The sequence below is a fragment of the Ustilago hordei genome (genome assembly GCF_900519145.1).
Source record: "Ustilago hordei strain Uho2 genome assembly, contig: UHO2_contig_03, whole genome shotgun sequence".
NCBI classification, from domain to species: domain Eukaryota; kingdom Fungi; phylum Basidiomycota; class Ustilaginomycetes; order Ustilaginales; family Ustilaginaceae; genus Ustilago; species Ustilago hordei.
This window is the reverse complement of record NW_024545288.1, coordinates 2,187,446-2,205,139: the sequence shown is the minus strand read 5'-3', so window position 1 is coordinate 2,205,139 and position 17,694 is coordinate 2,187,446. Positions and strand designations below refer to the sequence as shown.

At 51.3% G+C, this 17,694-nt stretch overlaps 5 protein-coding genes across 5 annotated transcripts; 2 read left to right on the top strand and 3 right to left on the bottom strand.

The window, feature by feature from the left end:
• Nucleotides 1–274: 274 nt before the first annotated feature.
• Nucleotides 275–1,699, top strand: UHO2_02250 (uncharacterized protein; the record flags this gene model as incomplete). The annotated part of the gene is made up of 1 exon (XM_041559687.1): nt 275–1,699. One exon carries the CDS (start codon nt 275–277, stop codon nt 1,697–1,699), a length of 1,425 nt encoding a protein of 474 aa, XP_041415621.1.
• A 107-nt stretch (nt 1,700–1,806) lies between these two features.
• Nucleotides 1,807–5,433, top strand: UHO2_02249 (uncharacterized protein; the record flags this gene model as incomplete). The annotated part of the gene is made up of 1 exon (XM_041559686.1): nt 1,807–5,433. The coding sequence occupies one exon, from the start codon at nt 1,807–1,809 to the stop codon at nt 5,431–5,433; it is 3,627 nt and encodes a 1,208-aa protein (XP_041415620.1).
• A 1,317-nt stretch (nt 5,434–6,750) lies between these two features.
• Nucleotides 6,751–10,077, bottom strand: UHO2_02248 (uncharacterized protein; the record flags this gene model as incomplete). Its single annotated transcript, XM_041559685.1, has 1 exon — nt 6,751–10,077. One exon carries the CDS (start codon nt 10,075–10,077, stop codon nt 6,751–6,753), a length of 3,327 nt encoding a protein of 1,108 aa, XP_041415619.1.
• A 107-nt stretch (nt 10,078–10,184) lies between these two features.
• Nucleotides 10,185–11,609, bottom strand: UHO2_02247 (uncharacterized protein; the record flags this gene model as incomplete). The annotated part of the gene is made up of 1 exon (XM_041559684.1): nt 10,185–11,609. The coding sequence occupies one exon, from the start codon at nt 11,607–11,609 to the stop codon at nt 10,185–10,187; it is 1,425 nt and encodes a 474-aa protein (XP_041415618.1).
• Nucleotides 11,610–13,824: 2,215 nt separating this feature from the next.
• On the bottom strand, nt 13,825–15,534 carry UHO2_02246 (uncharacterized protein; the record flags this gene model as incomplete). The annotated part of the gene is made up of 1 exon (XM_041559683.1): nt 13,825–15,534. The coding sequence occupies one exon, from the start codon at nt 15,532–15,534 to the stop codon at nt 13,825–13,827; it is 1,710 nt and encodes a 569-aa protein (XP_041415617.1).
• Between the last annotated feature and the right edge of the window lie 2,160 nt (nt 15,535–17,694).

The window sequence follows — 17,694 nt, the reverse complement described above, 5'->3', positions numbered from 1 at the left end:
CACCCACACCAGACCTTGGTGTCATCATAACATTGATATTGATCGTGCCGAGCTACCCCTGAACGGAGTGTCCACAGAGGTCAGCCGAAACCTACGATAGTATATACAACGAACGCCACCTGCTGTCACTGCACAACTTGATAGTCACCGATACCGAGACAATAGCTGTCACACAGTTTAATAGTCACCGAGTATCTCGACAGACCGACCTGGGTTTCAGGCGCGAGACCCCTGACATTAGAGTGGATCGTTCAAGCAGCTCCTCACGATCACCATGACGGACCCAGACCTCAACAATAAGCTCGATAGACTACTCACTCTATTGGAAGCTCAGCTAGAGCTTACTAGGCAGGGTCATCGAGAGGAACGACTACAACGAGCTCAGCTGGGTAGGGAGGAGACAATGGACCTCTCTCACTCAGAAGACCAAGCAGGAGGAGGAGATGAGTCTATGATAGGAGACCCACATACTCCTACTCTGGCTCCACGACCAAGACGATCAGTCTCATTCAACCTGGATGAGCAGGAGGACATCAACTATGAGAAGTATGCTTCACCTACTGGGCCAAGATATGTCAAGACTAAGCTGGACCCCTACAGCAGGACTAGGACGGACCCTTACCCCCTGGACCATGAGGAGGATACCAGCATCATGGCAGAGCTTAACCGGTCAAAGCCCATCGCCACCCCCTTTCCAAAGTTCAATCCCCGAGACATGGAGATCTTCATTCTAGAAGCCGAAGCATGGTTTAAGTTCAACCAGGTGTATGAGCAGTCTAGGATGATCAATCACATGGGTGCTCAACTGGAAGGGACAGCAAGAGAGTGGTGGACCTCCAAGCTCCGTATTGATAGAGCTAGAGAAGGAAGGTTGTTCAATGATTGGCACTACTTCACAGAGCGACTGTCAGAGCAGTTCAACCCACGCAATGCTAGGATGGAGGCATACAACAAGCTGTTGGCTCTCAGACTCACAAGTGATGCTCCTGGTGCTGCCACACGTCATGTAGAGCGGTTCAGAGACTTGGAAGGACAGGTCAACCTAGATGACAATGAGCTAGTGATTGATCTCTTCAGAGGTAGTCTCACTCGTAGCATACAGGAGAAGTTCGAGAGGAATCCACCTGGGAAGAGATGGGAGTGGTATCGAGAGGTTGAGGAGATCGATCGACAGAGGATGCTACTACAGCAGTCCTCGGCTAGACACTCACTCCCAAACGCCACATCACCTCCACTAAGAACTGGGTCTCGGCCAAATCAAAGTTCGATCCCCATCCGACAACCCACTCAAACTTATCCAGCTCGATCACCATCACAAGCAACTACACAAGCAACTATACAAAACCTAAACCGACCCCTTCCTCATCATCCCACCCAACCCTCGAAGCAAGGAAGCCCTGCTCCATCAGGTATCAACACCTGTCATGTATGCAAAGGTATTGGCCATTGGGCCAGAGACTGCCCCAGCAGGAGGGTAGACCCTCTTAGCTCTCGACCCATGGGACCAAAGGTTATGGTCACCACAGCAGACCCCTTCGAGGAGGCCACCGACTCAGGAGATGGCCACACAGGCAGCACTGAGATGGGTGACCCCGAGGCCATGGACCTCAGCTCATACCAGCAACCCATGGACCCCGATCACGAGGAGGAGCACGATGATGATGACGACGAGGGAAACGTCAGTGGGGTGATGCACTGATGGCATGCATTGCTCTACAAACCTCCTCGCCATCACTCTGTATATATCAAGATTGTCAAGTATGTTTCTCTACCAGTGGAGGCAAAGCAGTACTGGAGCTCTCTGGAATGGTTCAAGACCATCCTGCTCGGATACTAGCTGATACCGGTGCTGGTTTGTCCATAGTCTCAGATTCTTTCATTAGTAAGTACCAAATACCCACAAAACCCATAAAAACAAGATCGATCCATGGTGTCACCGGGCACCAACTCTCCATCAATAGTTCTGCGAGCATGCAGGTATCTATTGGTACACACAATCTGGGTGTGGTCGAAGCTTCAGTGGCCGACACTGCAGACTATGACCTCATCCTGGGGTTCACTGAGCTACGGAGGCTCAAACCCACCATACAATGGGATACGGGCCAGCTGGAGTTCAAGACTCAGGAGCAGGACCGACCCCCTAGGAGACCCCCTGAAGCAGCAAGAGCAGGGGACCTAACCATGAGGAGACCAACCCTCCATGGTAACGAGTTTGTCTCAGCAGAGCGCATACTACGAGCAGCTCTGGAAGATGGACCCATAGGGTTCATGCTGTTAGAGGAGCCACCATCATCACTTCCGGCCTTTGGTTTTGTACCTACAGGCGCAGACAAAGGAGTCGAGATGGAGGTGGAGGTAGATAAGGTGGTGACGGCTGCAGACATACCAAAGCCATACCAACACCTGCAAGATGTGTTTGATGAGGTGGAAGCAGACAAGCTGCCCCATCATACCGAGCATGATCTCCACCTCGAGTTGATAGAAGGAGGGAAGCCACCTCAAGGGCCCCTATACCTTAAGGGACCCAAGGAGATGTCCGAGTTGAGGAGATACTTGGATGAGAACCTCGAGAAGGGGTTCATAAGACCATCGAAGAGCCCGGCACGATCACCAGTGCTCTTCGTACCAAAGAAGGATGGAGGTCTCAGACTCTGTGTGGACTACAGAGGTCTCAACGAGATCACTGTCAAGAACAGGGCACCATTGCCCCTCATCGAGGAGCAGCTGTTCTTACTCAGGAAGGCAAGGATCTATACCAAGCTGGACCTTAGAGCAGCATACAACCTCATCCGGATTGCTAAAGGAGATGAATGGAAGACAGCTTTTGGCACTCAGTTGGGACTCTATGAGTACCTAGTGATGCCCTTTGGCCTAGCCAATGCTCCGGCTCACTTCCAGTCATTCATCAATGACATCTTCCGAGACATCATTGGAGTATATGTAGTGGTATACTTAGATGACTTCCTGATCTTCAGTGACACTGAAGAGGTACATGTGAAGCATGTCACCGAGGTCCTCACTCGCTTAAGGAGCAACAGGCTCTTTGCTAAGCTGTCGAAGTGTGAGTTCCACACCAAGACAGTCGAGTTCCTGGGGTACATCATCAAGCCAACGGGCATAGAGATGGACCCAGAAAAGGTGCGCACTGTCAAGGAGTGGCCAATGCCAGAGTCAATCCATGACATCCAGAGGTTCCTGGGTTTTGCCAACTTCTATCGAAGGTTCATAGCCCACTTTGCTCGCATAGCCAAGCCCTTGACAGCACTGGTAAAGCCTATAGAACGGTTCAAGAAGTTCGAGCTACCAGAGGAGGCCCAACAGGCCTTCCACAAGCTCATCCAGGCCTTCACATCAGCAGGAGTGCTTCAGCACTTCGACTACCACCTTCCAACAAGGTTGGAGACTGATGCAAGTGACTTTGCTATAGCAGGAGTGCTCAAGCAGGAGCATGAAGGACGATGGCATCCAGTGGCCTTCTACTCTAGGAAGATGTCTTCTGCCGAGAAGAACTATGAGATCCATGATAAGGAGCTCCTAGCTGTGGTCGCCTGCCTCACTCAGTGGCGACACATGCTAGCTGGACTACCGAACCAACTGGTCATCCTCACTGACCATGAAGCCCTCAAGTACTTCAAGTCACAGAGACGCATCACAGGTCGACAGGCTCGATGGGCCATACTACTAGCAGACTTCGACTTCATATTGCAGTATCGACCAGGAGACAAAGGTGGTGAACCCGATGCTCTCACCAGAAGGACAGACATGCAACCAGCTGGTGAAGAGCAGGATCACAATGTGAGGCAACTACTGCCCCCTCGAGTGTTCAAGGAGACAGCAGACCATGACTCGCTCCTAGTGGCCCCCATGATCTCGATGGAGTCCATAGCATCAAAAGGTCTCAAAGACCTGGTCAAGATCTTCCAGCCTTTAGACCAAGAGCTACAGGAGATACATAGGAAGAAGCCTTTCGAACTCAAGGATGACCTATGGTACAGTGGAGGAAGGTTGGTTATCCCCAAGGTGATCATGCCAGGGAGGACCAACAACCGACACTCAAGGAGTGCCAAAGAGGTAGATGGACAGTCTCTCTCTGTAGAGCATCTGCGATTCATGGTGATGACCCAATGCCATGATGGTATCACTGCTGGACACGTAGGAAGAGATGCTACCATCAAGGCAGCTCAACGACATTACTGGTGGCCAAACATGACAGCTTGGATTGCAGACTATGTAGCAAGTTGTCCTGTATGTGCTAGGTACAAAGCTCCTCGTCATCATCCATATGGTTTGCTACAGCCACTAGCAACCCCAGACAGGCCCTGGGGCTCCATATCCCTCGACTTCATCGAAGGACTACCAACATCGAAGAAGTATGACTCCAAGACCTATGACTCTATCTTAGTCATTGTCGACAGGCTAACCAAGTTTGCCATACTAGCTCCAACCCATAAGACAGTCACGGCCAAACAGACTGCAGTATTGCTATATGGACACATGGTTAGACTCTTTGGATATCCAGATCACATGGTCTCGGACCGAGGCAGGCAGTTCATATCAGGAGCATGGAAGGCATTTGCAGAGCAAATGGGTGTGAAGCACTCACTTAGCACGGCTTACCATCCTCAAACTGATGGTCAGACAGAGAGAGTCAATCAGGTCATAGAGCAATATCTCAGGATGTACTGCAACTATGAGCAGAATGACTGGGCCAACCTGCTGGACACTGCGGCCTTTGTATACAACAACACGGTCCACAACAGCATTGGTGTCTCACCATTCTTTGCATGCTATGGATGGAACCCCAAAGCTCATCCTGACATCCCTCAACGACTAGGAGTCAATGATCCAGGTCGCTTCGAGTACCTCATGGATGGAAAGGAGCGTTGCAAGTACCTCCAGGAGCAGATCAGAGAGGCACAACGTAGATCAGTAGACCAGTATAACAGGAAGCACAAGGACATTGAGTTTAAGGTGGGTGATATGGTCTATATCAACCGCCGAAACTGGAAGACACGGAGACCCACACCCAAGTTGGATACCCGGTTTGCAGGACCCTACCCAGTTCAGGAACGGGTAGGACGCCGAGCTTACCGAATCACATTGCCAGCAAACCTTAGGGTGCATGATGTGTTCCATGTCTCCATGCTCGAGCCAGCAAGAACAAGTTCTCTTCCTCAACGTGCTGAACAGCCCACCATGCCACCACTTCCAGATGAGGACCTCGACTTCGAAGTCGAAGCACTCATCGACAAGCGTTCACACAATGGGACTACAGAGTACAAGGTGTTGTGGAGAGGGTACTCAGAAGAAGCTGCTTCATGGGAACCAGTAGAGAACCTCAACTGTCCCGACCTCATCCAGGAGTATGAGGTGTCGGAGGGGGGACAAGTGAGTAGACAAAGTAGGGAAAGGAGGAGAGAACAGGAGGAGTAGAGAGAGGAAGAGAGAACAGGAGGAGTAGAGAGAGGAGGATGACGTTGAGAGAAGGAGGAAGGATGACGGGGGCGATGTTGTCAAGGAAGAGGAGGAGTCAGCATGAACCAGACCAGAGCATGCCTCGACGGAGCTCGGCTCTTAAGAGGGGGGTAGTGTCATGGGCCTGGATGCTCAAGAAGCAGGAGGGTCACTGGTTCATATGGATGGAGCACAGGTATCGAAGACCTAGTCGATACCAGTAGAGAGCATGGTCGTAGTGCAGTCTCCATGGAGACCATGGACTCCTATGGATTCACATGCAAAGGAGCACTGAGCCCATATGCGAGGAGGACCAGGCACAGCCACGAGGAGGACCAAGCTCAAAGAGCAGGCGCAGCCATGAGGAGGACCAAGCTCAGATGGTTACCACTCAGGGGCTCGAGAGACAGGAAGTCGACACAGGTCATGAGGAGGAGGAGCAGTGTCGAAGGAGTCGACACAGGTCATGAGGAGGAGGAGCAGTGTCGAAGGAGTCGACACAGGTCATGAGGAGGAGGAGCAGTGTCGAAGGAGTCGACACCACTCAAGAGGCACAGGGGTGCCAAGCAGGAGAGGCCCCTGAGCAGTACTCGATGAAGAAAGTACTCTCTGGAGAGAGAGCAGGAGCAGCATCGCTGGCGATGCTGTGAAGAGGTATATAACCATGCTTTCTCATCATCATAGGTCGAGTGGATCCCCATCCACTCTACTCACCATAACTAGTTATCACTTCAGCATAAGTATACATTAGTTTCAGTCAGCATAGCAGCAATCTATCAAGGTTGCTCCTCATCGTAGTGTGTGTGTTGTATCACCACTACCTGACGTCCGAAGGCGCCCATAGCAGGTTAGCGGTCCGGATATAGATAGAACCGAAGGCAGTAGTCCACTGCGGTCCGGGGATCACTTCAAGCATCAAGTCAACACACTGGACACTCGTGTTGACGCCACCAACCTTATCACCAACACCATCAACCTCATTATCATCGACGCCACCAACCTTATCATCAACACCATCAACCTCATTATCATCGACATCACCAATCTCATCACCAACACCATCAACCTCATCATCATCAACACCCACACCAGACCTTGGTGTCATCATAACATTGATATTGATCGTGCCGAGCTACCCCTGAACGGAGTGTCCACAGAGGTCAGCCGAAACCTACGATAGTATATACAACGAACGCCACCTGCTGTCACTGCACAACTTGATAGTCACCGATACCGAGACAATAGCTGTCACACAGTTTAATAGTCACCGAGTATCTCGACAGACCGACCTGGGTTTCAGGCGCGAGACCCCTGACAGTTTGCTGGCAATGTGATTCGGTAAGCTCGACGTCCTACCCGTTCCTGAACTGGGTAGGGTCCTGCAAACCGGGTATCCAACTTGGGTGTGGGTCTCCGTGTCTTCCAGTTTCGGCGGTTGATATAGACCATATCACCCACCTTAAACTCAATGTCCTTGTGCTTCCTGTTATACTGGTCTACTGATCTACGTTGTGCCTCTCTGATCTGCTCCTGGAGGTACTTGCAACGCTCCTTTCCATCCATGAGGTACTCGAAGCGACCTGGATCATTGACTCCTAGTCGTTGAGGGATGTCAGGATGAGCTTTGGGGTTCCATCCATAGCATGCAAAGAATGGTGAGACACCAATGCTGTTGTGGACCGTGTTGTTGTATACAAAGGCCGCAGTGTCCAGCAGGTTGGCCCAGTCATTCTGCTCATAGTTGCAGTACATCCTGAGATATTGCTCTATGACCTGATTGACTCTCTCTGTCTGACCATCAGTTTGAGGATGGTAAGCCGTGCTAAGTGAGTGCTTCACACCCATTTGCTCTGCAAATGCCTTCCATGCTCCTGATATGAACTGCCTGCCTCGGTCCGAGACCATGTGATCTGGATATCCAAAGAGTCTAACCATGTGTCCATATAGCAATACTGCAGTCTGTTTGGCCGTGACTGTCTTATGGGTTGGAGCTAGTATGGCAAACTTGGTTAGCCTGTCGACAATGACTAAGATAGAGTCATAGGTCTTGGAGTCATACTTCTTCGATGTTGGTAGTCCTTCGATGAAGTCGAGGGATATGGAGCCCCAGGGCCTGTCTGGGGTTGCTAGTGGCTGTAGCAAACCATATGGATGATGACGAGGAGCTTTGTACCTAGCACATACAGGACAACTTGCTACATAGTCTGCAATCCAAGCTGTCATGTTTGGCCACCAGTAATGTCGTTGAGCTGCCTTGATGGTAGCATCTCTTCCTACGTGTCCAGCAGTGATACCATCATGGCATTGGGTCATCACCATGAATCGCAGATGCTCTACAGAGAGAGACTGTCCATCTACCTCTTTGGCACTCCTTGAGTGTCGGTTGTTGGTCCTCCCTGGCATGATCACCTTGGGGATAACCAACCTTCCTCCACTGTACCATAGGTCATCCTTGAGTTCGAAAGGCTTCTTCCTATGTATCTCCTGTAGCTCTTGGTCTAAAGGCTGGAAGATCTTGACCAGGTCTTTGAGACCTTTTGATGCTATGGACTCCATCGAGATCATGGGGGCCACTAGGAGCGAGTCATGGTCTGCTGTCTCCTTGAACACTCGAGGGGGCAGTAGTTGCCTCACATTGTGATCCTGCTCTTCACCAGCTGGTTGCATGTCTGTCCTTCTGGTGAGAGCATCGGGTTCACCACCTTTGTCTCCTGGTCGATACTGCAATATGAAGTCGAAGTCTGCTAGTAGTATGGCCCATCGAGCCTGTCGACCTGTGATGCGTCTCTGTGACTTGAAGTACTTGAGGGCTTCATGGTCAGTGAGGATGACCAGTTGGTTCGGTAGTCCAGCTAGCATGTGTCGCCACTGAGTGAGGCAGGCGACCACAGCTAGGAGCTCCTTATCATGGATCTCATAGTTCTTCTCGGCAGAAGACATCTTCCTAGAGTAGAAGGCCACTGGATGCCATCGTCCTTCATGCTCCTGCTTGAGCACTCCTGCTATAGCAAAGTCACTTGCATCAGTCTCCAACCTTGTTGGAAGGTGGTAGTCGAAGTGCTGAAGCACTCCTGCTGATGTGAAGGCCTGGATGAGCTTGTGGAAGGCCTGTTGGGCCTCCTCTGGTAGCTCGAACTTCTTGAACCGTTCTATAGGCTTTACCAGTGCTGTCAAGGGCTTGGCTATGCGAGCAAAGTGGGCTATGAACCTTCGATAGAAGTTGGCAAAACCCAGGAACCTCTGGATGTCATGGATTGACTCTGGCATTGGCCACTCCTTGACAGTGCGCACCTTTTCTGGGTCCATCTCTATGCCCGTTGGCTTGATGATGTACCCCAGGAACTCGACTGTCTTGGTGTGGAACTCACACTTCGACAGCTTAGCAAAGAGCCTGTTGCTCCTTAAGCGAGTGAGGACCTCGGTGACATGCTTCACATGTACCTCTTCAGTGTCACTGAAGATCAGGAAATCATCTAAGTATACCACTACATATACTCCAATGATGTCTCGGAAGATGTCATTGATGAATGACTGGAAGTGAGCCGGAGCATTGGCTAGGCCAAAGGGCATCACTAGGTACTCATAGAGTCCCAACTGAGTGCCAAAAGCTGTCTTCCATTCATCTCCTTTAGCAATCCGGATGAGGTTGTATGCTGCTCTAAGGTCTAGCTTGGTATAGATCCTTGCCTTCCTGAGTAAGAACAGCTGCTCCTCGATGAGGGGCAATGGTGCCCTGTTCTTGACAGTGATCTCGTTGAGACCTCTGTAGTCCACACAGAGTCTGAGACCTCCATCCTTCTTTGGTACAAAGAGCACTGGTGATCGTGCCGGGCTCTTTGATGGTCTTATGAACCCCTTCTCGAGGTTCTCATCCAAGTATCTCCTCAACTCGGACATCTCCTTGGGTCCCTTAAGGTATAGGGGCCCTTGAGGTGGCTTACCTCCTTCTATCAACTCGAGGTGGAGATCATGCTCGGTATGATGGGGCAGCTTGTCTGCTTCCACCTCATCAAACACATCTCGCAGGTGTTGGTATGGCTTTGGTATGTCTGCAGCCGTCACCACCTTATCTACCTCCACCTCCATCTCGACTCCTTTGTCTGCGCCTGTAGGTACAAAACCAAAGGCCGGGAGTGATGATGGTGGCTCCTCTAACAGCATGAACCCTATGGGTCCATCTTCCAGAGCTGCTCGTAGTATGCGCTCTGCTGAGACAAACTCGTTACCATGAAGGGTTGGTCTCCTCATGGTTAGGTCCCCTGCTCTTGCTGCTTCAGGGGGTCTCCTAGGGGTTCGGTCCTGCTCCTGAGTCTTGAACTCCAGCTGGCCCGTATCCCATTGTATGGTGGGTTTGAGCCTCCGTAGCTCAGTGAACCCCAGGATGAGGTCATAGTCTGCAGTGTCGGCCACTGAAGCTTCGACCACACCCAGATTGTGTGTACCAATAGATACCTGCATGCTCGCAGAACTATTGATGGAGAGTTGGTGCCCGGTGACACCATGGATCGATCTTGTTTTTATGGGTTTTGTGGGTATTTGGTACTTACTAATGAAAGAATCTGAGACTATGGACAAACCAGCACCGGTATCAGCTAGTATCCGAGCAGGATGGTCTTGAACCATTCCAGAGAGCTCCAGTACTGCTTTGCCTCCACTGGTAGAGAAACATACTTGACAATCTTGATATATACAGAGTGATGGCGAGGAGGTTTGTAGAGCAATGCATGCCATCAGTGCATCACCCCACTGACGTTTCCCTCGTCGTCATCATCATCGTGCTCCTCCTCGTGATCGGGGTCCATGGGTTGCTGGTATGAGCTGAGGTCCATGGCCTCGGGGTCACCCGTCTCAGTACTGCCTGTGTGGCCATCTCCTGAGTCGGTGGCCTCCTCGAAGGGGTCTGCTGTGGTGACCATAACCTTTGGTCCCATGGGTCGAGAGCTAAGAGGGTTTACCCTCCTGCTGGGGCAGTCTCTGGCCCAATGGCCGATACCTTTGCATACATGACAGGTGTTGATACCTGATGGAGCAGGGCTTCCTTGCTTCAAGGGTTGGGTGGGATGATGAGGAAGGGGTCGGTTTAGGTTTTGTATAGTTGCTTGTGTAGTTGCTTGTGATGGTGATCGAGCTGGATAAGGTTGAGTGGGTTGTCGGGTGGGGATCGAACTTTGATTTGGCCGAGACCCAGTTCTTAGTGGAGGTGACATGGCATTTGGAAGTGAGTGTCTAGCCGAGGACTGCTGTAGTAGCATCCTCTGTCGATCGATCTCCTCGACCTCTCGATACCACTCCCATCTCTTCCCAGGTGGATTCCTCTCGAACTTCTCCTGTATGCTACGAGTGAGACTACCTCTGAAGAGATCAATCACTAGCTCATTGTCATCTAGGTTGACCTGTCCTTCCAAGTCTCTGAACCGCTCTACATGACGTGTGGCAGCACCAGGAGCATCACTTGTGAGTCTGAGAGCCAACAGCTTGTTGTATGCCTCCATCCTAGCATTGCGTGGGTTGAACTGCTCTGACAGTCGCTCTGTGAAGTAGTGCCAATCATTGAACAACCTTCCTTCTCTAGCTCTATCAATACGGAGCTTGGAGGTCCACCACTCTCTTGCTGTCCCTTCCAGTTGAGCACCCATGTGATTGATCATCCTAGACTGCTCATACACCTGGTTGAACTTAAACCATGCTTCGGCTTCTAGAATGAAGATCTCCATGTCTCGGGGATTGAACTTTGGAAAGGGGGTGGCGATGGGCTTTGACCGGTTAAGCTCTGCCATGATGCTGGTATCCTCCTCATGGTCCAGGGGGTAAGGGTCCGTCCTAGTCCTGCTGTAGGGGTCCAGCTTAGTCTTGACATATCTTGGCCCAGTAGGTGAAGCATACTTCTCATAGTTGATGTCCTCCTGCTCATCCAGGTTGAATGAGACTGATCGTCTTGGTCGTGGAGCCAGAGTAGGAGTATGTGGGTCTCCTATCATAGACTCATCTCCTCCTCCTGCTTGGTCTTCTGAGTGAGAGAGGTCCATTGTCTCCTCCCTACCCAGCTGAGCTCGTTGTAGTCGTTCCTCTCGATGACCCTGCCTAGTAAGCTCTAGCTGAGCTTCCAATAGAGTGAGTAGTCTATCGAGCTTATTGTTGAGGTCTGGGTCCGTCATGGTGATCGTGAGGAGCTGCTTGAACGATCCACTCTAATGTCAGGGGTCTCGCGCCTGAAACCCAGGTCGGTCTGTCGAGATACTCGGTGACTATTAAACTGTGTGACAGCTATTGTCTCGGTATCGGTGACTATCAAGTTGTGCAGTGACAGCAGGTGGCGTTCGTTGTATATACTATCGTAGGTTTCGGCTGACCTCTGTGGACACTCCGTTCAGGGGTAGCTCGGCACGATCAATATCAATGTTATGATGACACCAAGGTCTGGTGTGGGTGTTGATGATGATGAGGTTGATGGTGTTGGTGATGAGATTGGTGATGTCGATGATAATGAGGTTGATGGTGTTGATGATAAGGTTGGTGGCGTCGATGATAATGAGGTTGATGGTGTTGGTGATAAGGTTGGTGGCGTCAACACGAGTGTCCAGTGTGTTGACTTGATGCTTGAAGTGATCCCCGGACCGCAGTGGACTACTGCCTTCGGTTCTATCTATATCCGGACCGCTAACCTGCTATGGGCGCCTTCGGACGTCAGGTAGTGGTGATACAACACACACACTACGATGAGGAGCAACCTTGATAGATTGCTGCTATGCTGACTGAAACTAATGTATACTTATGCTGAAGTGATAACTAGTTATGGTGAGTAGAGTGGATGGGGATCCACTCGACCTATGATGATGAGAAAGCATGGTTATATACCTCTTCACAGCATCGCCAGCGATGCTGCTCCTGCTCTCTCTCCAGAGAGTACTTTCTTCATCGAGTACTGCTCAGGGGCCTCTCCTGCTTGGCACCCCTGTGCCTCTTGAGTGGTGTCGACTCCTTCGACACTGCTCCTCCTCCTCATGACCTGTGTCGACTCCTTCGACACTGCTCCTCCTCCTCATGACCTGTGTCGACCTCCTGTCTCTCGAGCCCCTGAGTGGTAACCATCTGAGCTTGGTCCTCCTCATGGCTGCGCCTGCTCTTTGAGCTTGGTCCTCCTCGTGGCTGTGCCTGGTCCTCCTCGCATATGGGCTCAGTGCTCCTTTGCATGTGAATCCATAGGAGTCCATGGTCTCCATGGAGACTGCACTACGACCATGCTCTCTACTGGTATCGACTAGATCTTCGATACCTGTGCTCCGTCCATATGAACCAGTGACCCTCCTGCTTCTTGAGCATCCAGGCCCATGACAGTATGCACTTGGTGCTGGGTACAATGAATTCAGACCAGTATATTGAAATCTTGAATGACAAGCTTGTGAAAACAATGTCAGATTTGCAGCTTCAGCATGCATATACCAACATCACTTTTCAGCAAGACAATGACCCAAAACACATGTCGAAGAAGACAACAACATGGTTGGCAAGCAATAGCATTAAGGTTATGCAATGGCTGGCACAGTTGCCTGACTTAAACCTGATTGAACACCTCTGGCACCATCTCAAAATGCAACTTTCACAGTATAGTACAAATGCAAAGTCCAGGGATGAACTGCTCAAGAGATGTGAAGCTGAATGGACAGCAATCACTCCAGAGACATGTAGGATGCTAATAGAGAGCATGCCAGACTGCATCAAGGCAGTTCTGAAGGCCAAAGGAGGGAATACAAAGTACTAAGGTGTTGTCAAGGAGCACTCCATAAACTGTCCCACAATAAAAAAAATTCTCAGCTTTTCTTCAAAGCACAATTTTCTCAGGCAATGTCAATATCAATTACACAGTCTTGGAGAGAAGAAGCAGGGCTTTCAGACAATATCAGACAGTGTGGCAATACAACATATGGCTATTGAGCATTGGAGTGATGTGTGGTGACATGTAAAATCAGGGGACAGTTTATGTGCAAGCTGTATATCAAGCTGAGAACACTAGGTTCTCACCATGTTCATTAGTCAATTGATTATATGTGTTTCTGCCCTAAAAGTAGTAGTGACATTGTACTCAGACTCTCCCCGATCGCCAGTTATCGGGACCAAACGTCTTCAAACTTCAACATTTCATTGCTTCCGCTCGTGAGCAGCACAATGTGCCTTCCGCATGCCGGAGGAGGTCATGTCTCAGGGCTGTCAGTCACAATTGACACGCACAAACACAACAAGAGAGCGAGGATATGAACGTGTGACACGAGTGACACAATTGGATAATGGAAACTGGCTACTACAGAACGACATGACAGAAATAAAGGACGGGCTCTTTGCTCTGCCGAAGATGGACTTGGTGATGATAAGAATCTAATCGTCTTGCAACTGGTCACCCTCTTCATCATCCTTGGACGAAGAAAGCTGCTGCTGCTGCTTCTTACTCTCCCCTTGAGCCGAGGAGGCGGAACGTGAATGCTCACGCGAGTCGGCACTGCTGTCGTCTTTTCCGTCCGCGTTCATTGCCGACTTGAAAGTATGAGCGGGCTGCTTGGATGTTGCACCTTCACCAGCTCCAGCAGCAGCATTGCGAGACTGAGGCAGACCATCGTCATAGTCAGCAGTGCCCGTCTTAGCTTCCAGCTCGCGAACACGTGCTTCCAAGCCTCGCACACGGCCTTCCCACAAGACACGCTCCTCACGTACGCGACGCTCTACTGTCTCTTCAAGTACGCGACGACTGGACTGCAGAGTCTGTAGCAAAGTGTTGGAACGCTTAATTTGGTCCTCGAGCGTAGCTTTAAGTGTCCTGCTGTCATAGAGAGAGTCGTAGAAGTCGGAAAAGAGTGAGAGGAAGTGGGCTTTGGATGAGGGCGGGGAACGAAGGTGGTCAGGCAAGCGCGCTGTGAGAGGAGGGTTGTAGGCCTGACGTCCTGCAGGGTGGCCACGAGCAAACTGGGTGGTGTGATATGCTGGAGAAGGAAGAGTGGCTGTCTGAGGAATGTGACCGCCAGGCAAGCGTGTGGATGGTCCTTGTCGAGCGAGGGGGTTGGCAGTATGAGGCATGTCAGGCATGCGGCCTTCACGAAGACCGAGTACGTCTTCTCGCTCGTCACGACGGAACGGTTCGGAAGATTCATGTGGCCGCGAGCCAGAGACAAGACGCTGCTGCTCGTTGCGAGGGTGTCCGAGAGGCTGAGAGACTTGCATGGAGTGATTGTTGGGTCGGAGGACAGATTCGCGGGGAGCTTGATCCTGAGGCATCGGGTGGTCTCGACTGTCAAAGCCAAAGGAGAGCTTCTGCGGCGGTGCGCTCTTAGCAATACCGGAAGAAGACTTGACGAGGGCGGCTGCTTCAAAAGTGGATTCAGAGCCTGTGTTGATGTGTAGGCGACTGGCTTTTGCTTGAGCAGCATCGCCTCTCCTGCGAGCGAGACCGGGCATGGAGGGACCATGGTCATGGCCATCGTCGTAGCTGGACGCGGAAAGCACGGAGGGTCGATGGGATTCCTGCATGGGCGGCAATGGACCGCCTGCCGAAGCTGGACTGTGTGCTGGTCTGTCTAGGGGTGAGAGACGTCCGTTGGGTCTGTTTTGGTAAGGAGCGTTGTGAGGAGAACGGAGGTCGTCGGCGTAGGCGTGGCTCTCGTCCAGGAAGCGCTGCGGCGGACCGTCACCTCTTCGAAAAGGAGGTGAACGGCCGCCGTTGCCTGATTCGTCGCGTCGTCGGTCGTCGCGGTCGAGACCATCGGCGATCCGCCTGCGCTTGAGAGCGGTGGTTGCTGGATCTCCGCGCATGGCGGCAGCGTCTTCTTCGGCAGCGGAAGGCTTGAGAGGGAGTTGTAGTTGAGGGCTCGCAGCAGGACGGGCGTTGGAGGAAAGCTGACCGTTGGAAGGTAGCGATTGTCCGTAGCGTGGATCTTGTAGGGGCTGAGGGGGTGGACTGTATCGGCTGGGACCGTCTTGAGCGGAGCGATAGCGGGTGTCAATCAAATCTTCTCTACGGGCAGCCTCTTCTTGCTCGTATCTGCGTTTTCTCTCGATCCAGAGGTCGCGGGAGCGGTCGATGGGCTCTTCGTGCATGCTCTTCGAGTTGTCGGAGAGCAGGTTGAGGTCGTGGGTAGAGGCCTGGGGAGAAGCGTGATGTTGGAGCGATAAGCAGGACTTAGGATGGCGGTACTTTCGAGGCTGCTCTTCAAATGCGAATTGCAATGCGGTCGGGGTGTGTTGGCCAACGGCGTTAATTGCGAGTAAATAGTCCTAATGGATGGCGTCGGCCAAATGGTTAGGATGGTTAGGAAAAGGCGGACTTGAAGTAGCGAGGTGATGAAAACAGACCAGGATGGTTGGTTACAAGTGATGGCGCGGTGAAAAAGGGACGAGAACGCAGCTCGCCAAGTGTGGTAGCGAGTAGGAGATGCGCAAGCTTCCCGGTGGTGAGGCGTTGAAGTGTATCAAAAGCTTGAAGGAGAGTCGGTGATCCAGTGGCTTAGTGCGTCTAGGCTGGCGGAAGGAGACAGTGAAGAAGTTAGATGATGGGTGTGAGACGGAAGGAAGATGGCTTAGAAGAAGACGACCAATGCAAATAGCCAGGATCGACTGCATGGGCAAGCAAAGGTGCGAAGAAGCAAGAAGGGGAGAAGGGAAGAAGGGGAGAAAGGGAGATGAGAAGCAGGAGGAAGAGCTCTGAGGGGTCAAATTGAGTGGATCCGAGCGGTGTGGGAGTCAAGTGAGCGTGTGACTGCGAAAATGTTGAATTTTTATTATTATTATTTTGGACTGAAGGGAAAGCCGAGTGTGAGTTGCAGAGCAGCTCGGTGAGGGCGCAACAACGCGTAAAAGGGCAATAGGACCCTCCCAGAGTTGGTTGGAGCACCCTGCACAACTCGCTGTTGACACGGGGAGAGCCCAACGACACAGGCCATCCGCCTTCCCGTCGAACAACGGGCGGAAGCCCAAATTCTAATTGCAAAGAGGCCAGTTCTCAACGCAGTCAGCCACTTTCTTTGGTCTCTCGATGAAGCTCAACTGCAATCTCATCAAGCCAGCCTTGTGTTGAGGTACAAGTATGGCCTTTGGATCAGTGCGTGTGAGGAGAGAAGTGGCATCAAGATTGGCTTTACCTTTATCGAGACTGTTGCCGCTAAAAGCATCTGTTGCCGCAGAAGAACAGTCTTGCCCGAGATGCGGAACATCCGAGCGTCGCCCCGAGCGCGTGCAAATATTGTGGCTGAGAGACCCTCTCGTTCGACGCCGAATCGAGCAACAAGGTTTTCCAAGAAAAAGAAAAAAAAAAAAAAAAAAAAAAAAAAAGAAAAAGAAAAAAAAAAAGGGCTCTCTTTTCTCCCTGGTCACGACTCTCTTGATTAGTCATGACAAGCCTCTCTCCGCCTGTTTCGTTCTTTTGAGTCGGAGCTCGAGCGGACAAAGCGTCTCATCAAAGCTGTGGCGCGCTCTAAACGTTAAAGTGGGCTTCCCGCCTCTGTGCACGAGCCTGGGAGCAGCATTGGTAAGGTGCGTCGCTTTGCTCTCCAAGTGATGAGAGTTGGTGTCTGAATCAGAGAACACTCGATTTGCTCGCATCTTGCTCACACTCCGTCAGCAACTTGAACGCAAACAAGGATTTGCGAGCATCTCGTACAACGAGCTGTACAAGCAAGATCCAGAGAACACAACACTGTCACACAAGAAGCAAGCCGAACTTGCAGGGTCCGCGTCGAATCTGACTTAGCCGAGGACGCCTGCTTCTATCGCCAGACCTTTTCCCTCTTGACCCTGATCTTCCTGTAACGACAACTCAACGTCAATATGGGAACTTGCATCATGAGGTTGATACCTTCCATATCTTTTGACACGCTTTGAGAAGCCTTTCTTTCTTTGTCCCTCGCTGTACAGAGCCGGTCTTGTCATACGTCTCCTTGTCTACTAAGAAGCTAGTCACGCCAGATGCTACGCTTGCTTGTCTGTACCTTGAGTGTGTACCAGTGACTCGGGTTCTCTGGGCTGGAGAGCCGCAGAGTCGAGACCTTTTGATTATATGAGCTCATAGCATATACAACGAGAGCAGATCTTTGTCAGTTCCCAAAAGCGTGAGACAGGGGCTGCTGCCTGAGACTCCTTGGTGAGACAGCGCGCTGCGACGGGCGCCTGTTGCTCCTGTCTCTCCGTTACTTTCTTCCTGCATGCAGACGAATTCGACTAATCTGATCCAGTCGTTCTTGCTGTGACTTGGTTTTTGAGCAA